Raw genomic sequence first — 21853 nt, forward strand, 5'->3', positions numbered from 1 at the left:
GCACTGGATGCAACTTGGGAGGCCTGATAAAAAAATCCTCATGCTTGATAAAGTTACTTTGATAAATATATTTAGTTACACATTGTGTGAAACTAACCAAAAACTGACATTTGAACGACTTTTCAATGATTTTTTTTTTTTGGACTGAAAATAGTTTATATTTGCTACATGAAGTTTACTGCAATGAACAAAGTGAAAGCATATAAAACGACATAAAGATACTGTATGTACATTCATTTATATTCATCATCACATCAAGTTACATTCAGTTTGCTCCTTTTCCCTTTCATGGTTTCACGTGTACAGTAGCTATTACTCCGTCTTGTGATTATGATATTGATTATTGACAAGATGTGAGATATAAATACAGTATTTAATATATGGCTGCAGCTGAATTGAATGAATTGTTTTGTCTGTAGAATCACAGAAAATAGTGAAAAATGGTCTTCACAATAAGCTGATGTCATATTGTTTTCTCCCCGAAAACGTAAAAATATTCACTTTTCTATTCAATAAAACAAAGAAAGGCAACAATTCCTCACAATTGAGAACCTGAGACTGGGGAATGTTTGACATTTGTGCTTGAAAATTGACTTAAACAATGAATCGATTATTCTTAAAATTATTTTGTGTTATAAAAAGCGATTATTTTCTGTCCACTGACTAATCGACTAATCATTTCAGCTTTAATTGAACCTTTTCCCCAAAAGTAACAAAGTAAATGTCTCTTTGTAAGTCTTTTACTTATGTCCTTACAGGTATGGAGATATTTCCAATTTTCTTCCTACAAACTTCCTACTTTTACTCCATTAGATGTGAGAAATAAATACTTCATAATAAAATCAAATCAAATTCTTGTAAAATGTAGATATTATAAATTGTTAAAGGTGAAATGACCCACTTAAGTAACTTTTTACTTTTGATCCTGAAGCATATTTTTCACACTTCAGTCATATTTGGAGCTCTGAATTTGTACTTTTAATGGATTTTTTTTTTTCAATTCTCAGTATTCTTCCCCACTACAGCCTTTATCTTTAGTTATCATATGCTCAATAGTAAAAGCTCTCTTTTTCTTTAAAAGCTATTCATGACCTAATCAAATATGAAGTAGAGGTGATGGATGACTTCATTTCAGAGAGACAACACCCCTTAGAGATCCAGGCTCGCCCCGCATTACAAATGGCTTCCTGATAATATTCCATCACCCTATTTTGTGTCTGTCACTCATTTCGCCGATGATACCAGAGACCTCCAGTGAACTCCACCTGAAACCTTGTGCGATCAATCACGGGCTCAGATCAAGCCTGAGCCATACCTGTCTGACAGCTCTTAACACCCCGTGTGTACACAAAGCATGCGTGCGTGGTGACAGGCGTTACACCGGCGCCCACCGTGACCTCACCTTATCTCTCTCGGCACGGCCTCGCTCCGCAGCCGCTCAACACCTACGCTAGTTTCGCTCACCCACACCTTCGTTCTCCGAACCTGCTTCTGAAAAACTTTTGTGAGCGGCGCTTGCGTTTCAAACTTTTACCTACCATCCATGCATCAGTGTCGGCGGCTGATCCGCATGCAGATGGTGGAATTTGTCATCCCTTAAGTCTTGATGAGCTTTTTTCCTTCCTCACACGGTTGTAATTCTCATACCTGGCTGCTTGAGGATTTTCCGGGATACAACTTCAACAGGTTTTTACTTAACTGTGATCCTCCACTGTAACAAAATATGACAAACATATGTCTTGTTAGTGCTTTTTTAGAATCACCTGTGGCTCTCTTTTCAGTAAAGAGACATGTATGCAGCACACATTTTCAGAAAGTAGACTTTGTCTGTGCACTTTGACCTTTGTTTGATGATAGTCTCATAAATCTAAAGTGGAATTAAAGTCATATATTTGATTTATAAACAACGATTTGGAAACGGTCCCAGTTACACAAGCAGATGTTTCCCAAAGCTTGAAATCAGATAAGTAATTCTTTTATCTCAGACCTCATCAAGAAACTGGAGCTGCTTCTCTGACAAAGCAGAGTTTGTGCATTCTTTGAATGTTTGTTTGAGCTTTAACACCCATGTACGCTTGATTTCCAGAAAAGCTCTGAAACAGAAAATGTGCCCACATTCCTTGGAGGTCACCCGTGGCACTTCTGGAGTGTCGACAAAATCAGACTCTTATTTATTGTCAACAAAGCAGCTGAAGAAAGTGTCTTTTGACGGCGGCCAGGGTTTTGACCTCTCATCATTTTTTGCTTTGAGGGAGTTCGATTCATCTTCACAGTCGATTCTGGACCATTCAGAGGTGGAGGAACGCTGCTTTAGGAGTGGAGTTTCAGGTTAACCTTGGATGTTATGTCTCAAATACAGTCGAGAGTTGAAACCGGGGATAAAAGTGTAGGACAAAGAAGACAGACAGTCTTAGGACAAAGAAGACAGACAGTCTTCTTTGTCCTGCACAGACGGTGTGATGTCAGTGTCTGAAACTATGGCTGCTGATATGGGCCTACGAGCTTACTTACGCACATATAAAATAAATCATTCTATCTTTGTGTTGTAACTTTAGCCAATAAAGCCACTAATACTTCAGAGGCTTATGGCAAATCACTAGAAAATGTATGTATGAACAACGTTTAAAAAGCAGTTATCATCAGTTATTTACATTAGTTATTAATATGGCAGGGACACTATTAAAGGTCCCATTTATGTACGACACCCTCTGTTGAGTCTAATTGGAAATATGTTTGGATTTTTATACTAGCTGACTGATCTTCTGGTAGAAGAAATGACAGTTTGACATCTGAATTTACTTTTTTTGGAAATTATGAGAGTTATAATAGACTACAAATTTATTTCTCAGGAAGTCGTTGCATTTAAAGTCCAAAAACCTGTGTGATTATACATAAAATCACAGATATGCAGCTTTTTTTTTCACAGATATACTTGTCTGTCTTTCTCCCTGCAATGTAATGATGAAATGCTGTGAAAACGCTAAAGCTGCTACAATCATGGTTTTTATATCAACAATATATCAAATCTTCATATGTGTAATGTCCCCTCATAGTGACGAATCCACAAAGAATTATCACCCGACTCTGCGGTTTCCCTCAGCCCTGTGGAACGTTTTACCGTCTTTCAGCTCACTGTTTTTCTTTCACTGCCTGCCAACTTTCCCGATTTGGTTCACTCTCACCACTCTCATCGGCGTTGTTTTTGGCAACAGGCAACTATTTTCAGAAAAAAAATCTTTAAAAAGCCTAAGTACGCCATCTGCTCTCCACCAAATGACAAACAGACAAACTTAGCAACTAGCTTGTGAACATATTGGAACATTTAGCAGCTGAGGAGCCAGATATTTCGCCCAGGAGCTGGTGGAGACCAAAACAGAGTTAAACAGAGAGTGAATATAGGATTTAGACACACAACTCCAAATTCATGCTCATGTTGCACCGTTTCTGCTGGATGTGTACATAAAGCAATTGTTTGCTAATATGCCACAACATCTTTATAAAGGTGATGATATTTTTTCTGGCCCCAAGTGGCCAAAAAATGTATTACTGCAAGTTTTAAATCAGTTTCTCTTTTGAAAATGTGCACTCAGAAAGAGAAGAGCATTAATGGGTTTCCCTCAAAGGGGCTGTATTACAGATCTGTTTCCTTATGAGAGTAATGTCCTAATGAGAAAATGAACTTGGACTCTTGGGTTTCAGCCAGTGCAATGAGGAAGGAGGACAATGCTGCAATTAAGCTGTTGTAGTTCTTTTTTCCTCAACTCTGACATTTGTGTCTGTCTTCTCCCACTCTCCAACATTTCAAACGTATCTAATTGGGTTGAATCTGAGCTCACACAGTTCCAGTATTTAAAACTGGAACCATAAATCCAAGTAGAGTTTCCCCATTTATCTTAGCAAGAATTCTGAAACGATCGTATCGCTTCGTTATCGTTATCACTTCTTTACAACCCACAGTTTTGCTAAACATTAACTGTCCAAGATTTATGGGCTCTTTCGCTCTGGTCTGAACAGTAACGCCTGGTAAATAATGTCCAAATAATTACTCTATGCATACAGCTTTGCCATACAAACATTACCAAGAGAAAAAGAGTAGAGCTCATTTTTTTTGACAAGGCACTGGATTCTAGCAAACATGTGTCAGACAGCGATGTGAGTTCAAAGTGAACCCAAACAAGCACAGTCTTACAGACTTCACAGACCTGCTCACTCGCTCACATTAGAAGATTTACAAGCTCTCTGTGAATCTGCAACATTCAAAAAACACACACAAGTGTTCTGCGGATCCACACTGGTCAATTATCCATTTGTGCAAAAATCTGGACTCAACCTGAAACTGTTTCCAATATCACAACACTGGTCTCATTCATATTTTGTGGTCGGACTGTTTAGTTACACAGTCTTTTGACAATAGGGAGTCTAATTATAATGCTGTAGTCATGATAAAAGGAGGACGGTCTGGGAAATCTAAACCTGTCTTTAATCCAAAGATGCACAATAGACAGCCTGTGATTGAAGTTCAGTTTCATAATTTTCAAAGCAGAACAACAACATATGCATACAGTCAAAAGCAGCTGCTTGATTTTGCGTTGTAATTCATTTAATGCTTGTGAAAATTTACCAAAGCTGAAAACAAAGAGCTATTACAAATTCAGAGGATGTCTGAAAAAAACTGAAGTTGCGTGATTGACAAGCGGTTAAAAATAAAATTTCCCGGAGCAGGAATACAGCGCAGCGATATAATGATGCAAGCCTATTATGAACTTGTTTCAGGGATGGGAAACAACAAATCACATGAAACGGGGTGGGAGTAATTTGTGATCATATAAACAGATACAAACATCATTTAACACATCTTGAAGTGACGCCTCGGTTGTAGATTTTTGATGATGGCATTAAGCGGTTTCCAGACACGGACTTGGATACAATTGGATTTACATGTTCTAAGAGACGTTTGATTCATTCAACAACACACAGATGCAAAAGGGTTCTCATGGTTATATATACAATAGCATGTGGTCCTATCCTGTTGTAAGAACAACACAGTTTAGTTGAAAGTAGGTGAGGTTGAACAAGCTGATGTGAGTGTTGTTGTTGTTGAAAGCGCAGTTAAAGGAGCTTTGTGGGACTCAGTGTGTTTGTCCTCAGGGCTGAATGTAACAGATGACAGAGATCATTGGAGGTTTTTTTTTTTTTCTCACATCAGTCAGAACTTACTTCTTTTCACTATTTTATAGTGTACTATAGAGACAGACACCGTTGTGATATTGTTGCACTGTTTGTACCTAATACTGATACTTGACAAGTGGGTACTTGTTCTCTTCATGACAGGTGTTAATACCTCATACTTGATCTTCTCTTATTCCATTACTTCAGTGACTACTTGTGAGTCAGTATTACCACAGTGAAAAATAAAGGTTGTTGTTGCTATGTGTGTATATATGTAAGTCTATAGTGCATGTAAAGGCTCTTGCAGGTGTCTGTAGTGCCACGATGTAAATAGAAAAATAAGTGCAAGCAGAAACATGTTATAAACTAATTGTCAAGATGCAGCAAAAGCAAAAAAGCTGTTTGTTTTTTGAACTGTCAGTGTATTCAATATCATTTCATGCTGTATTCTTATTTGGTTTTGATTATGTATTATATGCAGGGCGTAGCTGCAGTCCCATTGTGAGAATTTGGGCTTAAATTTCTGACAGTCACGATGTTAAAGTGAGCCATCTTCGGTCGCCAAAATCTTTGAATCAACCTTCGTTGGCTGTGTCTCACAGTGTGATCTAAGTCTGTCGGTTTGTATTGACGATCAAAGATTTTCCCCATGTTTCCTTCACTATTGTCAACTTTTGTCTGGGACAGCTTAACACAACGTAGAGGTAATTTTAAGTATCTATCCTGCATCTGAAGAGACATGAGAACAGAAAACAGAAAACATGTCTGTTGCCAGTTACTTGAAAGTGAAATTGTCCGAAACAAAACCAAAACAGTGAGTGAGTAAGCCACAGAGAATTATAGCTCTACGCTCCAGTTCCTCTCCGTTTCACCAAGCTTTTTTTAGCATCTTTCAGCTCATTGTTTTGGTTTTCTGGTTTCACTTTGTTATGGTTCACTCTCACAGCTCTCATCAGCAGGCAGACAGGTAAACACAGGCAATGTCTGCTAACCTTATATCAGCTTTATAAGCCCATAATACATTAACGTCATGTTTGCAGCTTATTGCATTGCCCACAAGAGGCCCCCAAAAGTTTAATGAATACAGGTTTAATGTATCTGTCCTACATGTGTGGAGACCATTTTGGAAAAATATATTTGTTGTGGGTCCTTGGGATAAAATGCAAGCAACAATAATTTTTATTATAGATTAATTCATATAAAAGTGATGAATATTACAAGAGATAGATTAACATGAGCTCTTCAGACGTCTCCGGACACATCTTTACTCAAATTATACTTCCTGGTACACAAGTCATTGATGTGTAGCTATAGTAAGTATTACTGCAATACATTATAGTTGTTCTGAATTTAGAGGAAGTCTGTTACTATGGCTGACGAATGCAGTCGTACATTAGTTACCAAGTTATCAATTTGTAACAAAGGACTCTAAAAAGTCATATTTTAGAGCAATACTTACTAATAATACTAATCTTTGAATCTCTAAATATACAGTATATTCACATGGGCTTAAACTGACCAATAGTAAAAGTTTAATAGTAATAAACTGACTTTATTTCCCTATATGGCCCGTAGACATTTAATTGCAGTAACATTATTTGCTGTGCTTTTAGGTGCCATGGCAAAAATGTGTCAAATGATAGCAGAACATTTAGAAAAAAGTGGAAAAAAACTCAAAAAATGTCCACATTTTGTAGTAAAAACACCTTCAAATACTGTTATTATCTGTTATTCTTGTCAATGCTAGTGAAAACCACCACCAGTGGTAGGGTTAAAGTTGGCACGTTATCTCAGGTGGAATGGCACTATGACCCAGATGTAACCCTGACTGTCATGGCAAATACACGACTTATCAGAAAAAAGCTTTCATATCTGTAGGAAAATGAGTCTGAAGCTGGAGCTGTCAGTCATTCTGCAGAGTAAGTACAGTATATGGGGCATGAAGGGAGGGGAGTATTGTTCACTGTCTTTTTTAACCCAATAACATCCATGCAAACAATCTTTCTAACATTGCTGCTTGACCTATTTCCTCTCATGTAATATATCGTTAAAGCAGCCTTGTGAAATGGCTTAATTATTCATGCTTGATTTCAAAATGAAGAGCTTTGAGAACATGGCTCCACAGGAGGATTGACACACGCAACGGTGCTCTTACAAGCACACACACTGAGGCACACTGGGGCCTAGCTTACTCAAAAAAAACACACACACACACACATTCACACATACACACACCCTTGACTGACTTCATCCACTGTGTTGTGCACAGAGCATTAAAGCAAGAGTGAAGATAAATGTCCTGTCAGCGCCTTTAATGATTTATTTCAAACATTTCACTCGATCCAATAAGGTTACAATCTATGGCAGGTAATTGTTTATACAGAAATAGAGGGCATTTTGTTTGTTTTATTGAGCATTGAGCAGAGTGAACACACTAACCTCAAAAAAATGGATGCACTGTCAGAAATATCAATTTGCTTTTTAGACTACATACACTTGCAATTCTCATCACACATATTAACATACAGTGCAGTCTTCAGCATTTTGACTTTTTTTCCAAATTAGGCTGAACACTGCCTCTGAAGTTTTTTGTTTTTTTTTTAATCCCCTTTTTTAACGGTGTGAGGCCTGTCTGTCCATATGGACGAGCGTGCACGTCGGTGTCTGATCCGCCGCGTGCTGTTTTTTTGTGCTTCCCCCGCGTGCGTGTGCTGCAGTTAGGTAAGGCATCAGAGCAGCCTGTCACTTGTCCCTTGGTATTGCTTTAGTCTGCGTAGACAGTGTGTCCACCCTAGGTTTGTCAGTGTCTATTCAGACCTGACCTGTCTTGTTCAGCACATGGCAGAGGATGCTGATGGACATTTCCAGTTCTCCTTCTCGGTGTCCATCACTCGGCGCGGGATGCATCCCCGACGCATCTTAGTTTGAGCTCCTGAAATTTGTTGACAGTTGCAGAGGGTGGTCTGCAGTTCTGCCACCCTCAATTATGGGAGATGTGATCTGATTCTGACTTGAGGGATGTAGGTTGCCTGCTGTGCATAAATGCTCAATTGTGGTCGATCGATATCTTGCTAATAGGTTTTGAAAATTGAAAACAATGCAAATAGAAAAGATGCGTAAACCCCGCTGAGGGATTTTGAAATACAAACCCAAAGGGCTAAGTGAAGGTGGGGTAAGTGACATCATTTATTTATTTCCAGTCCTGGTGGATTAGATTCATTCATCCTCTTTCATGTTTGTTGCTTTGCTGCCAGTCAATCTTGTGTTTGTTCTCTTAATTTCCTGCAAGTCGCTGATGTAAAAGAAGGAGTATTTAATTAGCACTCCCTCTGTTCTGTTGAAACAGTTAGTGTGTTTTTATAGGACCAGGAACAGAGCTAAAGTCTGTTTCTAATGGAGATGGAGGCAATCAGATAACTAACATTGCCACCCATGCTCTCTTTTCCTCTTCTTGAAGAGGACAACTTCAGCTTTTAATAAACATGTAATAAGAAGGAAAACAGCTGGTAGCTGCATCACAGATGGTGCCGTTCTTGGCATCTCCAAGGAAGGGACCACACATACAGATGGCTCATTATTCCAGCATTTGGTTATGCATATTGCACAAAATTTTATTCCAATGCTTAACAACCAGTATAAGCAATACAGGTGTTACTATTTTTCACGAGGCTCCCCTCTGCAATGTAAGCAGTCGTGATCTTGTTTTGGTCCTATCTTTTGATGCGGATCACTCACACAAGCCTCAGAATCTACTTCTCCCCTATCAATATTTCAGTGCTGTCTCTGTTTGTGAGGAGTGCCACGTTAATCTGCACTCAGGTGTGATTCATGGCTAAACCAGCTGTCAGTCTTTTCCCTGACTGCAGCTCTGTTTTCAAAGTGCACCTTTGTGTCATTAAGGTAACAGCCCGCAAACACCTCAACGGGTCGTTGATTAAGACAGAGGGAGAGATATTGATCACAAAGAGCGACGGCGAAACAAGTCAGCACGGCCGGCCGAGAGCGAGGCCGAACACATCAGCGCGCGACCTTGACCTCCGTGAAATCCCTGAGACCCTGCTCTTTCATCTCAACTTACAAAACCCCTGCTGTAGGTTATCTGCATATGTGTCCTCTGTGTATTATTTAGATTCGTTCAAATAGAAGATGTCACTGGCAAAAAAAAAATATAATTTGAATGAAAACAAGGCAAAGGATTCGGTCCCGTGAGAGAAATGTGTTCTTCGTTGAGGCTTTTTTTAGGTTGGCTGTTTTAAATTACAGATGCTCTCTAATTGGCTACGGTCAAATAAAACCTGCCTAATGAGGCATTGCATTCATTTGCTTATTTCCTTTCAAGTCGTTTCCCTTTGTATCTCAGAGCAAAAGTCTGCTCTTGTGCTTACTGTCTGGTATTCTTAGTCAAAAGACTATAATGCCTCAGATGAACATGTGAATATATGTTTCCCCTGCTGCAGAATAGCTGAAACTATTGAATTTACTCATTAACTGTATAAACAGTCACAATAATAAACCCTGAACTTTAAATGTTATCTCACCTTCCTGCATTATTTTGATGACCACTAGCAGGCTTTCAAAGGGAAGACAGAAAAACACAAGGCTGCATCTCACTCACTGCGTCTCCATTATACTGTATGATGAACTTAGCGCAGACTTCTCCTTTAATGTGATGATTAAGTGCGCTAATCACAAGTGAGAGTGAAACACAGACACTTTTATCCTGTCCCCCCCCCCCCGTGTGTGTGTGTGTGTGTATGTGTGCGTGTGTGTCCTGAAACATCCAAGGGATTTTCTTTCAGACCTCCTCACACTTGACACTCCATGTATGCTGGAGCTGTCCTGTCCAATTTATAACAGGAGTCAATGTGACCTTTATCCTGGCAATGACTATAATGTACTGTAGCACATGTCAGTCTCAGGTCAGGATCATCCCCTGTGTCATATGTTTTGTCTTGCATGTTTTACAGTCACCGGGGACGTACTGCTGCGCTTCTGTGCTGCAGCCTATTCAACTTTAAAGGGAAGTTAGACAGGTGATAAGCTTATAAAAACATAACGTATTATTACCCTAGAGACAGTTTCTAGAGGCCTATTTAATATAGCATGCTTTTAAGGATATATTCCTTCTGCAATATTACATGTTTATATATATTTATAGCTTGCACAATGTTATTAGACATTATAATTACACAGTAACGACTATTTTGAACCCCAGTTTAATAATAACAGCTCTCTTTTGTTCTCTATTCTACTCTGCAACAAATGCAGGAAACAAAGGAAGCCAAGCGATTTAAAGTGCTTAAAAGCATAGGTAGGCTGCACAAAATAACTGTCACATGTTTTTTGGCTCTAATTTTCCCCCCTCATACTCATCTTATTGCTCATCAGCTAAGTTGTCAGGTCTGCTACATCCCTTTGATGGCATCACTGACAATTAGCAAGATGATGCCACACAAAACCATCTGGACAGGCACGTCTCTCGTCGCTGAAGGAGACAGTTTTCTGGTGTGACAAAAATAAATCTCAAGGTCAGTCGCTGTCACTTTTTAAAAGTATCAGATTCCTTCAGAGGTAGATTTATGGGATTGGATTTATTTTGAGAAGGTTTACTCGCTAATAACGAGGTGTCTTGACTGTTAAGTGGAGATGAGGAATTAAATCAGTAAATTATACAACCCTGTCCCTGCTTAATGTTTTCAATACCGCATTTCATTGCCAAGGTGCAGAGAAGCAGCTGAATTGATAGGCAGGGTGATATGTAATCATATCTATTTCTATTTTTATATGTGTATAATATTTTTAGACGGGCGGATGGACAGACAGAGAGAGAGACAAACAGACAGATAGACAGATAGATAGATAGATAGATAGGTAGATAGATAGATAGATAGATCATGATAGACCTGGCATGTCATCTTTCTAGTGCACTCAGAAAGAAACGATCAGTTATCAAGAGGGGCAGGAAATTGATTTTTTTCCCTTTCTCTATACACAGCAAATGTTCCACATACTGTAAATATATGATGCTTTGAAACCTCTTTGTGTGGTAAAGCTGAAGAGCCTTGGTAATGAAAGTCATACTACATATAACTCTGTTAAGGCCCCGTCACACCAGCATTTAAAATAGCTAACTTTTGTGGCAACCTAAATGAACTTAAATGGAATCAAAAAATCAGTTTGAGTTCAACTTCGGTGAACTTTGGCACACATTTTGGCCGTTGATCTATGGCAAGCTGTCTTTGATGATGCTGACCTTTTAGGAAACTGAGAGAGAGAGAGAGTCCAAAATTGAGGAAGCTGTCATAGCTTATTAGCTGTGTGTCCATCTGACAGGAACAGGAGTTGAAGCTGCAAAGACATATTCTGAAATAACTTACTGTCCGGTTAGTGACCGAGCTACGAGCTTGCTAACTGACAGTTAACAACATCTTTTCAATATCTCTTTATTGAATGAAATCATGTATAATCCTAAGAAGAAAATGCTTGGGTGATTAAAACAGCACAGTAAAGAGAAAATAGCAAGAAGGTTGGAAAGCTATTGTGACTGACTGTTTGCAGCTTGCTAGCATGTTAGCTGTTAGCTCTCCAGTTTAGAGCTGCAACGATTAGTCGATTAATAGATTAGTCAATCCATAGATAATGAATCGGCAACTATTTTGACAATTGAATAATCGTTTTAGTCATTTTTTAATCAAAAATGCCAAATATTTGCTTCTCATATGTGATGATTTGATGCTTTCTTGGTCATACATGACAGTAAATGGATTATCTTTGGGTTTGGGACTGTTGGTCGAATAAAAAAATGACATGAAGACATCACATTTGACTGAGAAATTGTAGCAGACATTTTTCAACATTTTTTGACGTTTTATAGACATAATAATTAATCGATAATGAGAATAATCATTAGTTGCAGCCATACTCCAGTTACTGCTGTTCACCAGCTAGCCTTGTGAGTAGTATGTACGTATGTCACCAAGCCTTTTGCAGTACCTATTTCATGAATTTCACTATTTCTGGTCGTGTAAACACACCTTAAGTCGTTTGGACAAATAACGAAAAACTAGCAAAATGACTTTGGATGTCTGTATTTTTTTTCTGACCACACGGATTCAAGCGATTTAACAGCAGCATCATCCCATATCCGTTTTTAACTGCTTTATTTTTTTGCAGACAGGTTTCGATCAAGGTTACAGGGGCAAACGGATCGTTAAACAGGAACTAGAACATACTGTCATTGTTTTTGAAGAGCATGTACAATGCAAGCCTTGCTCTTGCTACAGTTACTCATCCGCAGCTCTTCCATTGTGTAGTCCCATGATGGTTCTGTGCTTGTGTGTCCATACATCATGTTTGTGCATGCTGTACTAAAGCAGATCCCCTACAGAATAGGCTCCAGAGTGTCATCCACACAGAGTTATCCCTCACCACTGGCTGACCGTGGCATTATTCCGATGGGGACTGTTTGACTAATAAGCATTTTTGCTTCACAAGTGCTGGCTCTAGTCAATGCTGCTGCTCTGGATATACATACTGTATAAAGGACACCTTGAATTGGAAAAAAAGAAAAAGGTGGCCAACGCTATTAAAAGCACCCACTGGTCCGGAAAACACACTGTGATTTCATTACAAAAATCATATAATGGTCGTAAACACAATAACAAAGTTGCATTTTTGCTTGGAGAATTTGCAGCGTATGTAGAACAGAAACAGCCCTCTCTCTCTCTCTCTAGATGATTTTTTTTTTTTTTTGACAAATTACACTTGAATGCGCAAGATATATCCTTTTGTTTGATTTCAATATTACAAAACAGTTATAGAGGAAGGCTAAACAATTCCTTCACTGAGTAGAAATGGAAGTAGTCTAATAGAGAGGTCAAACAAGCTCAGTGTTGATTTTAAATGCATCGTGTCAAAAAGAAAAGCTCAGAGCTGAACACTTTGTCCACACATCAGTGGGTCAAGCTAAGAGTCAGTGATCCAACTAGGCTTGCTGTGATTCCTCTCTCTTCAAGTGGGCTGTTTCACAGCGAACAAGTGCAGGCATTTACATTTACATTTAGAAAATGTAGCTTCACAACATGCTGCGGATGTTATATAAATGTAGTGGAACAAAAAATAGTATATTTGCTTTGGGATATCTTCGAGTTAAGTGCGTGTACGAGTGGTTCTGCATCTCTGAGGTCAGATACTGTTAAAGCAACAATGTGGAGCACAAAACATATTAACACTTCTACTATATAATATCTCTAATGGATCGGTTGCAAAAAAAAAAAAGTAATAAAACTCATGCGCAGTCTACTCTCGGTTGACCTGAAGGTGAGAAAGAAAGCTGCAAAAATACCTCATTGACCCTCTCTGTGCTGGCAGACACTGCATATTTCGACAACCACCCTCTAAAAGCTATTTTAGCTCTATGATGCTACCTGAGTGTTTTCCTCCCACTCGCAGTTTAAAAATGCTCATCGCAAAAATGACCTCTTTCTTCCTGCTCGGTTTGTGTGCAATTGAGCAGTCGCAGAGTAACTTGCAAATTTAGTTTTTCTGTCTATATTAATATTTATGTCTGTGCTGTAAATAATATTCGTAGCAGCCGTGTAAAACCAATCCGCAGTACTCGGTAAATTCAATTCTAATAAGCGAATCTCTCTCTAACTCCTGGATTCTGGAGGTTTTTTGTGCAGCTGCATATTTGCTACTGTGAATCAGGTCTGGGTCCGAGCCTGCTGTTCTTCAGTAAAGTGCTGCAATCACCTCAGCGAACCACGCTGACAACCTCTTCCTCTGCTCTGTTGTTTAGACTTCCCTGCAGAAAGCCTCACAGCGGAGGGATTCAATCCATGGAGGTTTCCACCATCAGATGGTGTATAACGTCCCACAGTCTCTCACAGTAGGGCTTTGGTAGAAGTTCAGCACACATGAGACACCATCATTTGAAAAACATCTGTCACTCTGACAAATAATAAGTGCATAAGTCCCCCAGGGAAAAAGGGAAGTGCTAGCTCCATATTTTATTTCTTTCTGTATAACAGTGCGACTGACTGCTGTTTTTGTGTGTGGTGAACTGTACTTTATATCTAATGCGATGCATGCTCACACTGACAATTGACATTTTAAGGGCATTACCCTTGACAAGGCGACCTGGACAAATGAAAGGAAAAGGCAGAGTGATTTATCAAGGGGACTGACGAAATATTTTCATTTACATTTTTTTTTTTTTCCTGTGCTGTTTTGAAATGAATCTCCGAGACGTACACCACACCCCTGCTCCAGACTGTGTGAGCTGTCTGCAGAACAGCCTGATGACCTGAGATCAGGTAAGGGGGCTATATCTCCCCAGGGCGCTTGCAAAGCCAAGACAACACTGCACTGCTCTCCTTTTTTTTTTCTAATTCTGCCAGTTCCTCCTGGCTTAATTGAGAATTTGAACAAACAAATTAATCATTGCAGCCCATAAAAATGACAGGATTCATGCAGTAGCATTCTTCATTCTCTCTAATTTGTTGTGTTGTGTTGTCGTCCCCCCCCCCCCCCACCCGCCCCTTTCTTCCTGTGCCTTTTCTCAAACCCCCACAGCATTTTTTGTGCTGAATCTGCTAGTTTACCCCCTTATGAAAATTACAAATACTTGTCAAGGTTAACGAGTTAATATTCTCATTCAATATTTATTTTATGGGCGAAAGAAAGCGTCTCCCTTCAGCGCGTCCTCTTCCAGAGCGAGGATGGGTTTGTTAATCAAAATGACAAGGACAGTGTCCTTTTGATAATCCCCTGAATCATCGAGAATAAAAAATGAACTTTATTAATCAGCGGCCTCTGATTAATTGTTATGAAGTGTTGCTCATCCATTTCCCCTGCATTTCCGTAATTTTCACAGAAGCCTAACAATCTCCCCGATGATTTGAAGCCTTTTTGAGCTGGCGTTGCATTCAGCAGCATAGCAATAAATAGCTGGGCAGCACACTCTCCTTCCTGGATGAGCTTCTGCACAGCAAGACTTTTACAAAAAAACAACACACAATGCTTATTTTCCCTCTCTGCTTACAGCATTTTTTTTATATATAACTTTTTTTTTCTCACTTCTGCGTTTGCATTTTTAAAACGGCATTGTTCAAAAAAAAAAACGTCAATACTGACACAGTTTAGTAGCAGCCATCGGTTTACCTTTATGTTTGTATCCTGCATCAATACTGCAGTTTCTGCCCACTTAATCCTTGAATGTGAAGCGCCGACGTGTTCTCCAATCTTCTCCAGGTGGGAACAACATCCCAGCAAGCTAACAGTGAAAAAGCAGGACTTCCTATAACATCAAATATGAACGAAGAGTTAGTAAATGAAATCATGTTACACATTATCTACAAATTAACAACTCTCCTCACAGTGGAAACATGATCGCCCCCAAAAAATTTTTTTTTTTTTTTTATCTTACAGAAGTAGGACAATTAATAGTGCATACACTGATGATGTTTATGATTAATACATAACACTGAATGTCGTTTTTTTTTTGCACAGTGTATGGTGCAAGGTTGGGAATCTGATGTAATTTAAATGAGCGTGTGAGACGTGTGGTGCTCATTTGCTCTGAAGTTATGTCCATGAAACGGAATATACAAACGATAGGAAAGTTTCATATCAGAAGGGTGTCTCTCTCTCTCTCTCTCTCTTTTTCTTTCTTTCTCCTCAAGGCGGATTACTACAAACGGGGCCTGATGAAGAAAGGATATGCCCGTTAATCAGCGGTCATCTATTTCACCGTATTTACCTAAAAGTTATTACATTCAAGCTCTATATTTTAAAGTCCAGCGTAAGGAAACTATACGTTTAACGAGTGCATGCGGTGAATTCCAGCCTCTTCTGCAGATTTAAAGGGGGGGGGGGGGGGGGGGGGGGGGTTTGGGTGGCTCACATGCAATTAATTGTGGAGGTGTTTTATCCATCAGAATGAATAATTTAATGGGAGTGTTAATAGGTATCCCAGACTTGGCCAAAGGAAGGGAGACAAAGTGTTGTTGAAAGACGTTTCATTACTTCTCCTCTGATGCTGCTCTTCATTTGTTCTCCAGTGTCTTTTTTAGGTCAGTCTAGTCACATTTGAGGATGAAAACAAAGCGATTTAATAGTAATAGGAATAAAAAAATAATTAGCATGATAATAACAATAATAGGGGGAACAGATAGAAGAAAGAAAGAACTGTGTGCGTGTGTGTGACCGTGATTCATTTCAAAAAACCGGATATGGCTCGGTGTCAGAATTATAATCATCGCAGCACACAGCCAGAAGTTAAACTTTCACCATAAATAAAAGCGAGTCTGGTTCATAGTACATGGGAACTGAAGTAAATCTGAGGGAAAAACTTCCCCCTGCTGAGTTACCTTTGAGAAATCTGCTTCATGTAACATAAATTGTTTCAAGGGGGGGGGGGGAAGGGGGGGGGCATTAAAGCCACAATCCGTCATTTTTTTTTTTTTTGTCCACATAAATGTTATATCCACATGAATTACTGCAGAGTTTGATTTATTGATGAAAGAATCAGCGCATCATCATTAAAATACTGTTTTCCTGCTGTTTTCCCCCCAAACAATACTAATATGAAACAAATATTTATTAGCAACATCAATAACTAAACAATCATAACTCAATTCCAGAGACGTTTATGTTTGCATACAGATTACGTGTTGCGCCTTTAATGGACAAAAAAAAAAGAACAATATGTGCATTTTTGAGCTGAAAAGTTTTGTGAATCATCTTGGCCTGTATTAGCATACACTTTAAAACACTTAAAACCAAAATTCCCCTTGAAGAAAGCATTAAATTGATGATGTCTTAGACTCGGTACAGCTTTGACTGATTCCTCCTGTGTGTGCGTGTTTCAGCTGGTGGGGGAACAATGTGAACTTCATCGACTCCCACACGCGCAGGAGGGATGACATCAGAAAGGAGTCGTCACTGTCGGATGCAATAAAGGGACGTCCACATGCGCATAGTTCCCCATCCTTCACACTTTGTGTACACCCAACATAAATTAGCTATGGCGACTACTCTCTCTTTCTACAACCATGCAAGACAAGGAGAGAAGAAGAAGAAGAAGAAGAAGGGTGTGTTCCAAAAGCCCAGGTTCCCCCCCCCCAGAAAAAAATTTAAAACAGTAAATTCAGATGAGATATTGCAAAATTAATTTTCTGACAGTAATCCTTTTCCCCCTCGGTAACAGGCGTCTGTTAATTTTTCACAAAAGGATTCACAAATACATGAGTCCTTTTGTACAGTTTCCTCAGATGGAGATCTATGGCGTTGTGAACAAAAGACACTCCTTCAATGACAAGTGCCAAGTACATCAGCCAGTCCTTCTTTTTCAAGTAATTCCAACCCTGGCTATTCAGGGTTTGCCCTGTGGCGAGACCGAGCACTTCGTTCTCCAGAAATAGCCATAGCTCATCTTTCACAAGGACTCAGGTCGTTGTCTTATCACGGGGAGAGAGGTTCATTTGAATTTCTGTCTCTTCAATATGCCTGGCGATCATGATGCCCGGTTAATATTGAAGTTTAGGGGGAGCGCTTGGTGTTGTTCTTCCTCATCCGGTCTCTGTGGAAGACACAAATAACTTGTAAGTTGCTATCAAATATCTTATCACATGACTTTATCTGCTAGAGATGGTAACCAGGTGCACCTGAGCAGCTCTCCACCTGAGAGAAATCATGATCTTCCACATTTTCTTACCTTGATAGCACTCAACATGGTTTGTTTTTATATATATTTTTGAATGGATACAGCAGAATAATTTCATACCACTGGCCACAAACACTCTGTTCATTTATTTGTTGTCCACTGCACCTCATGAAATTCCTTTTGTTCCCCGTTCACAGCAGAAAAGCAGAAACCACATCTAATTAACACGCAAACACACCTTGACAACTTTTTTTTTTGCATGACATTCACTCAGCTAAAAAAAATCTTTTTTTTTTTTAAAATAACAAAAAGAAATCCACACTGAAAAAAGAGAGGCGTTTTTCTTGATAAATTTAAGATAAAAGACGTGGCAGTCATTTTCTCCCGTGACATATTTGTTCTTTAACAACAAATCAATGGCTGTGAAAGCTTGGCACCTGAATACAGAACAATGGGGAGATGAAGCGAAGATTGTCTTCATTAGGCACATTAATATTCATAGAAAGTAGGAAAATCTGACACCACGGAGGACTTGGTAACCTTTTCTCATATTAGATTTTTTTTTTTCCCAACTTCTTAACACAATTAAAGTCCAGCAATGACTTAATTAATGCGGCTTTCTGTCAGGCGCTTTAAAGAACTGTCAATTTGGCCCTGGGTCTGCCTGTCAGCGGGGAAGAAAGACAGTCATCCCACTCTTACGGGAGACAGTCGGAATCACAGTGCCGGATAAAGTCACATTCTCAGACACCTTGCCAAATTGATTCTTTTAAGGGTTTTCTTGCAGATTACCATTTCTTCCTTCCTGTCTCTTATTCTCCACGAGTGTCAAATCTGAGAGAGAAATCTAAATTCAGTTTTAGGTTGTGGCTATTACCATCCCTCTCCCTATTGTGCTGGTTGCTGCTGATACCCGGTTAAATTATGATTTGAAATGAAACGTTTCTAGTGAAAGAAACCTCTGAGTTCTGAATCAATTAAAGAGATATATGGTTAGAGCGCCCCTGCCCTCGCGGTTAGCGAAGTTATTGTATCAACAAAAAGATTAGCTCCTGTTATTAGTTTGCATGAAGTTACCGCGTTATGCGCTCTGAGAACATGCCCTCGTGACAAATGATATCAGTAACACGTCATAACGACGGTGCGGCCGCTTTTCTTGGTAAAAATCAGCCCCCTTTACAGTATGTGGAGAGCGCTCAGGCTGTGAGGAGCGAGGCGGGTACATTTCCTTTTAGAACCAGAACTGTCTTCAAGTGGAAGCCACAGGCTGTCCAAACAAGATGACAGTGTAAATGGCTGCTGCTAATGACTGATTCTCCTCTTGCCTGGGTTTTGATCAAAAATAGCTCCTTCCCCTCTCTCTCTCTCCTCTCCTCTCTCTCTCTCTCCTCTCTCTCCCCTCTGAAAATGGCAGCGACCAAGATTGAGGTAATGGCCCTTACTTTAGAGGCTGACACAGCTGCGGGATTTGTTATCACTTTGACTGAGATCAGTCTCGCTTTATAATAAGTGAGCTGAGATTTTCAAGAGATTCCGAATTAGCCTGTTACGCAAGTAGTTTGAGTCAAACCAAAACAGAAATATACTGCATAATATTTTGTTAATCTAAATGATTATAAACTCCTCCTTATCCTTCCTGAGTGTTATTCTGAATGGTGCCACTATAATATTAAAAGCAGTCAAAATCAGATTTTAATGTTCACTTTCTCATCTATCCACTAGGTGTGACCAGAGGGGGGATGATGAGGGGGTGGGAAGGGGGGAGGAGGGGGGGGGGGATTCATACACTGCCATTCTCTGTATTAATGAACCAATACCTGTGATCATTCTGCAGGAGGTGTAACTGGCTTGGCAGGTGTGCTGCCACTGGGAAACAGATTAAAATAGTCAGAGTTCCTTTCAAGGCTTGTACGGAAAACAATGGAGGCTTCACAAGGTAATCATGCCATTATATGAGACGGAGGGACTAATTGGAATTATACTAGAACAGGCAGGGAGCTCATTAAAACCTTGAGCACTACCTCATGATAAACAGTCACTTTAAGGGCTGGCACTAATATGATGAGGCAAAGTCTTTATTTCTCACTTTCCAATGAACACATCTGATGTTTAAGCTCCTTATACTCACTCAGCAGGTATCGTGCCGATTGTAAGACTCCTTAATTGCCACTGGAAATTAGTAAGATGGTTATATAGAGAGCTTTTCGTCGTCGTCACGCGGAAACACCGACCGAGACGACGCTGTCTCTCAAGGTCTGGATCATTCTGAACTCTTTTTAATACAGTCATACTGTGCTTTTCATACTTCATATTAAACATTTCATGTTTTGTCATCCGCTTTTCAACATGCGTTTCATTATTACAAATTTAACCGTGTGTTAATATATTAATTGTTCAACTTTGCTCATTACAACCCCATAAAACCTCACTAATACAATCCCATAATAACGCAGCAAGCTTGTTATGGACTCTGACAACCCGTGATTAAAATCAGACTCATTTTGCTTGATGAGAAATTGGCTTTACCCAAAATAACTTTATATCCCCCTGCTTTCCAACCACAGTTCATTAGCTCCATCTTGCTCAGGCAGGATTCTTTGTGCCATTTTGACTGTATTCAAATCTCTTTAATGCCATCTCATGTTTAAAGACTGGCCATAAATCCCATATCAGTTCTTAATGACCACTGCCGGCCAGCCGGTAATATGTCATTGTTCGCAGGCGATCACCCAGCGGGGAATAGACCATGCCAGTCTTTGTAATTGCACACCCAGAAAGATTTATATTGCCATTATGCACACCCATAAGAAATAATTCAAACATATCATTGAAAAAAAACAGCCTGCACATTGCTGATCCCCCAAATCTCCACTGAGCATCTAGCTGGTATAATATTCGACTGCTACTCTGCTAACATGGCTTTACTGTCTCATAGTAAAGATGTCTCCAACACTCATATTCCATATGTCTATTTATTAGCAATAATGTTTCTCCTTCTGAAAGGCACTTTAGCAGGAGTATGCAAAGGTGGTGTAGGAAAATGCGAGGCGTCGTATAACTGCTGGAGCGCTACGAGTGATCGAGATTAACAAGATCGAGATTAACTTTATTGTCATTCAGAATATACACAGGACGAGTGCACAGCAGAGGGAAATTATGTTGCAACCGGCTCATGAATGTGATGAAAAAAAATGCTAAAAACTGACAAAAGTAAAAAAATAATGAGTTAATTATATAAACATGATGTAAACAACCATGTACTAATAAAAATCCACATCACAGAATAAAAGCAGTAACTAGATTTGCACAGTCCAAGTGTGTGTTTTTGTATGTGAGTCGGGGAGGGTGTCAACTGGTGGTGGTGGTGGTGGTGGTGGTGGGGGGGGGGGGGGGGGGGGGGGTTACTGGGATTTAAGGAGTCTGATGGCTTGAGGGAAGAAGCTTTTGCAGAACCAGGCAGTTCTGCACTGTATGCCACAGTACCTCTTGCCGGAGGGCAGAAGGGCAAACAGTCCGTGATAGGGATGAGCGGGGGTCCCCCAGCGATGTTGGTGGCCTTGGTCAAGCGGCGTTTGTGTGATATGTCCTGAATAGATGGGAGTGAAGTGATGATGACTTTCTCAGCTGTCCTCCCCGCACTCTCTGCAGGGACTTCAGGTCTGAGGCATTGCAATCTCCATACCAGATAGAGATGCAGCTGGTCGGTACGCTCTCTATGGAGCCTCTGTAGAATGTAGTGAGGATGGGAAGGAAGGGAGGGAGGGAGGGAGGGAGGGAGGGGGCGGGAAGTGCGAGCACTGCTGGGCTCTCTTGGCTAGAGATGAGGTGTTTAGGGTCCAAGTCAGGTTATCCGTGATGTGCAACCCCCAGGAACTTTGTTGGTGCTGTTGATGTAGAGCGGAGTGTGAAGTCAACAATGATCTCTTTCGTTTTTGTTGACATTCGGGGGACAGATTGTTTGTGTTTGCAACAAGTCCGCTGGTTGTTTCACTTCCTCTCCAGCTCCTCTTCGTCCCC

The 21853-nt window shown here is 39.9% G+C and overlaps 1 protein-coding gene across 9 annotated transcripts in view; it reads right to left on the reverse strand.

The window, feature by feature from the left end:
- Nucleotides 1-21853, reverse strand: part of LOC121895173 (teashirt homolog 2) — a 100820-nt gene that overhangs the window by 42801 nt on the left and 36166 nt on the right. For 5 of the 9 annotated variants that reach the window (XM_042408089.1, XM_042408087.1, XM_042408086.1 and 2 more), the window contains 2 exons: nt 15334-15469; nt 1539-1711 (listed from right to left, as the gene is read on the reverse strand). In XM_042408089.1, the coding sequence (XP_042264023.1) occupies nt 1539-1545 (7 nt within the window). In that variant the 5' untranslated portion in view covers nt 1546-1711; nt 15334-15469. Of the gene's footprint in view, nt 1-1538; nt 1712-7466; nt 10672-11992; nt 12718-15333; nt 15470-16637; nt 17753-21853 lie in introns of those variants that run through there. The other 4 variants (XR_006095706.1, XR_006095707.1, XR_006095708.1 and 1 more) reach the window with 4 other exon arrangements.

This window comes from Thunnus maccoyii, chromosome 4, assembly GCF_910596095.1.
Source record: "Thunnus maccoyii chromosome 4, fThuMac1.1, whole genome shotgun sequence".
NCBI lineage: Eukaryota > Metazoa > Chordata > Actinopteri > Scombriformes > Scombridae > Thunnus > Thunnus maccoyii.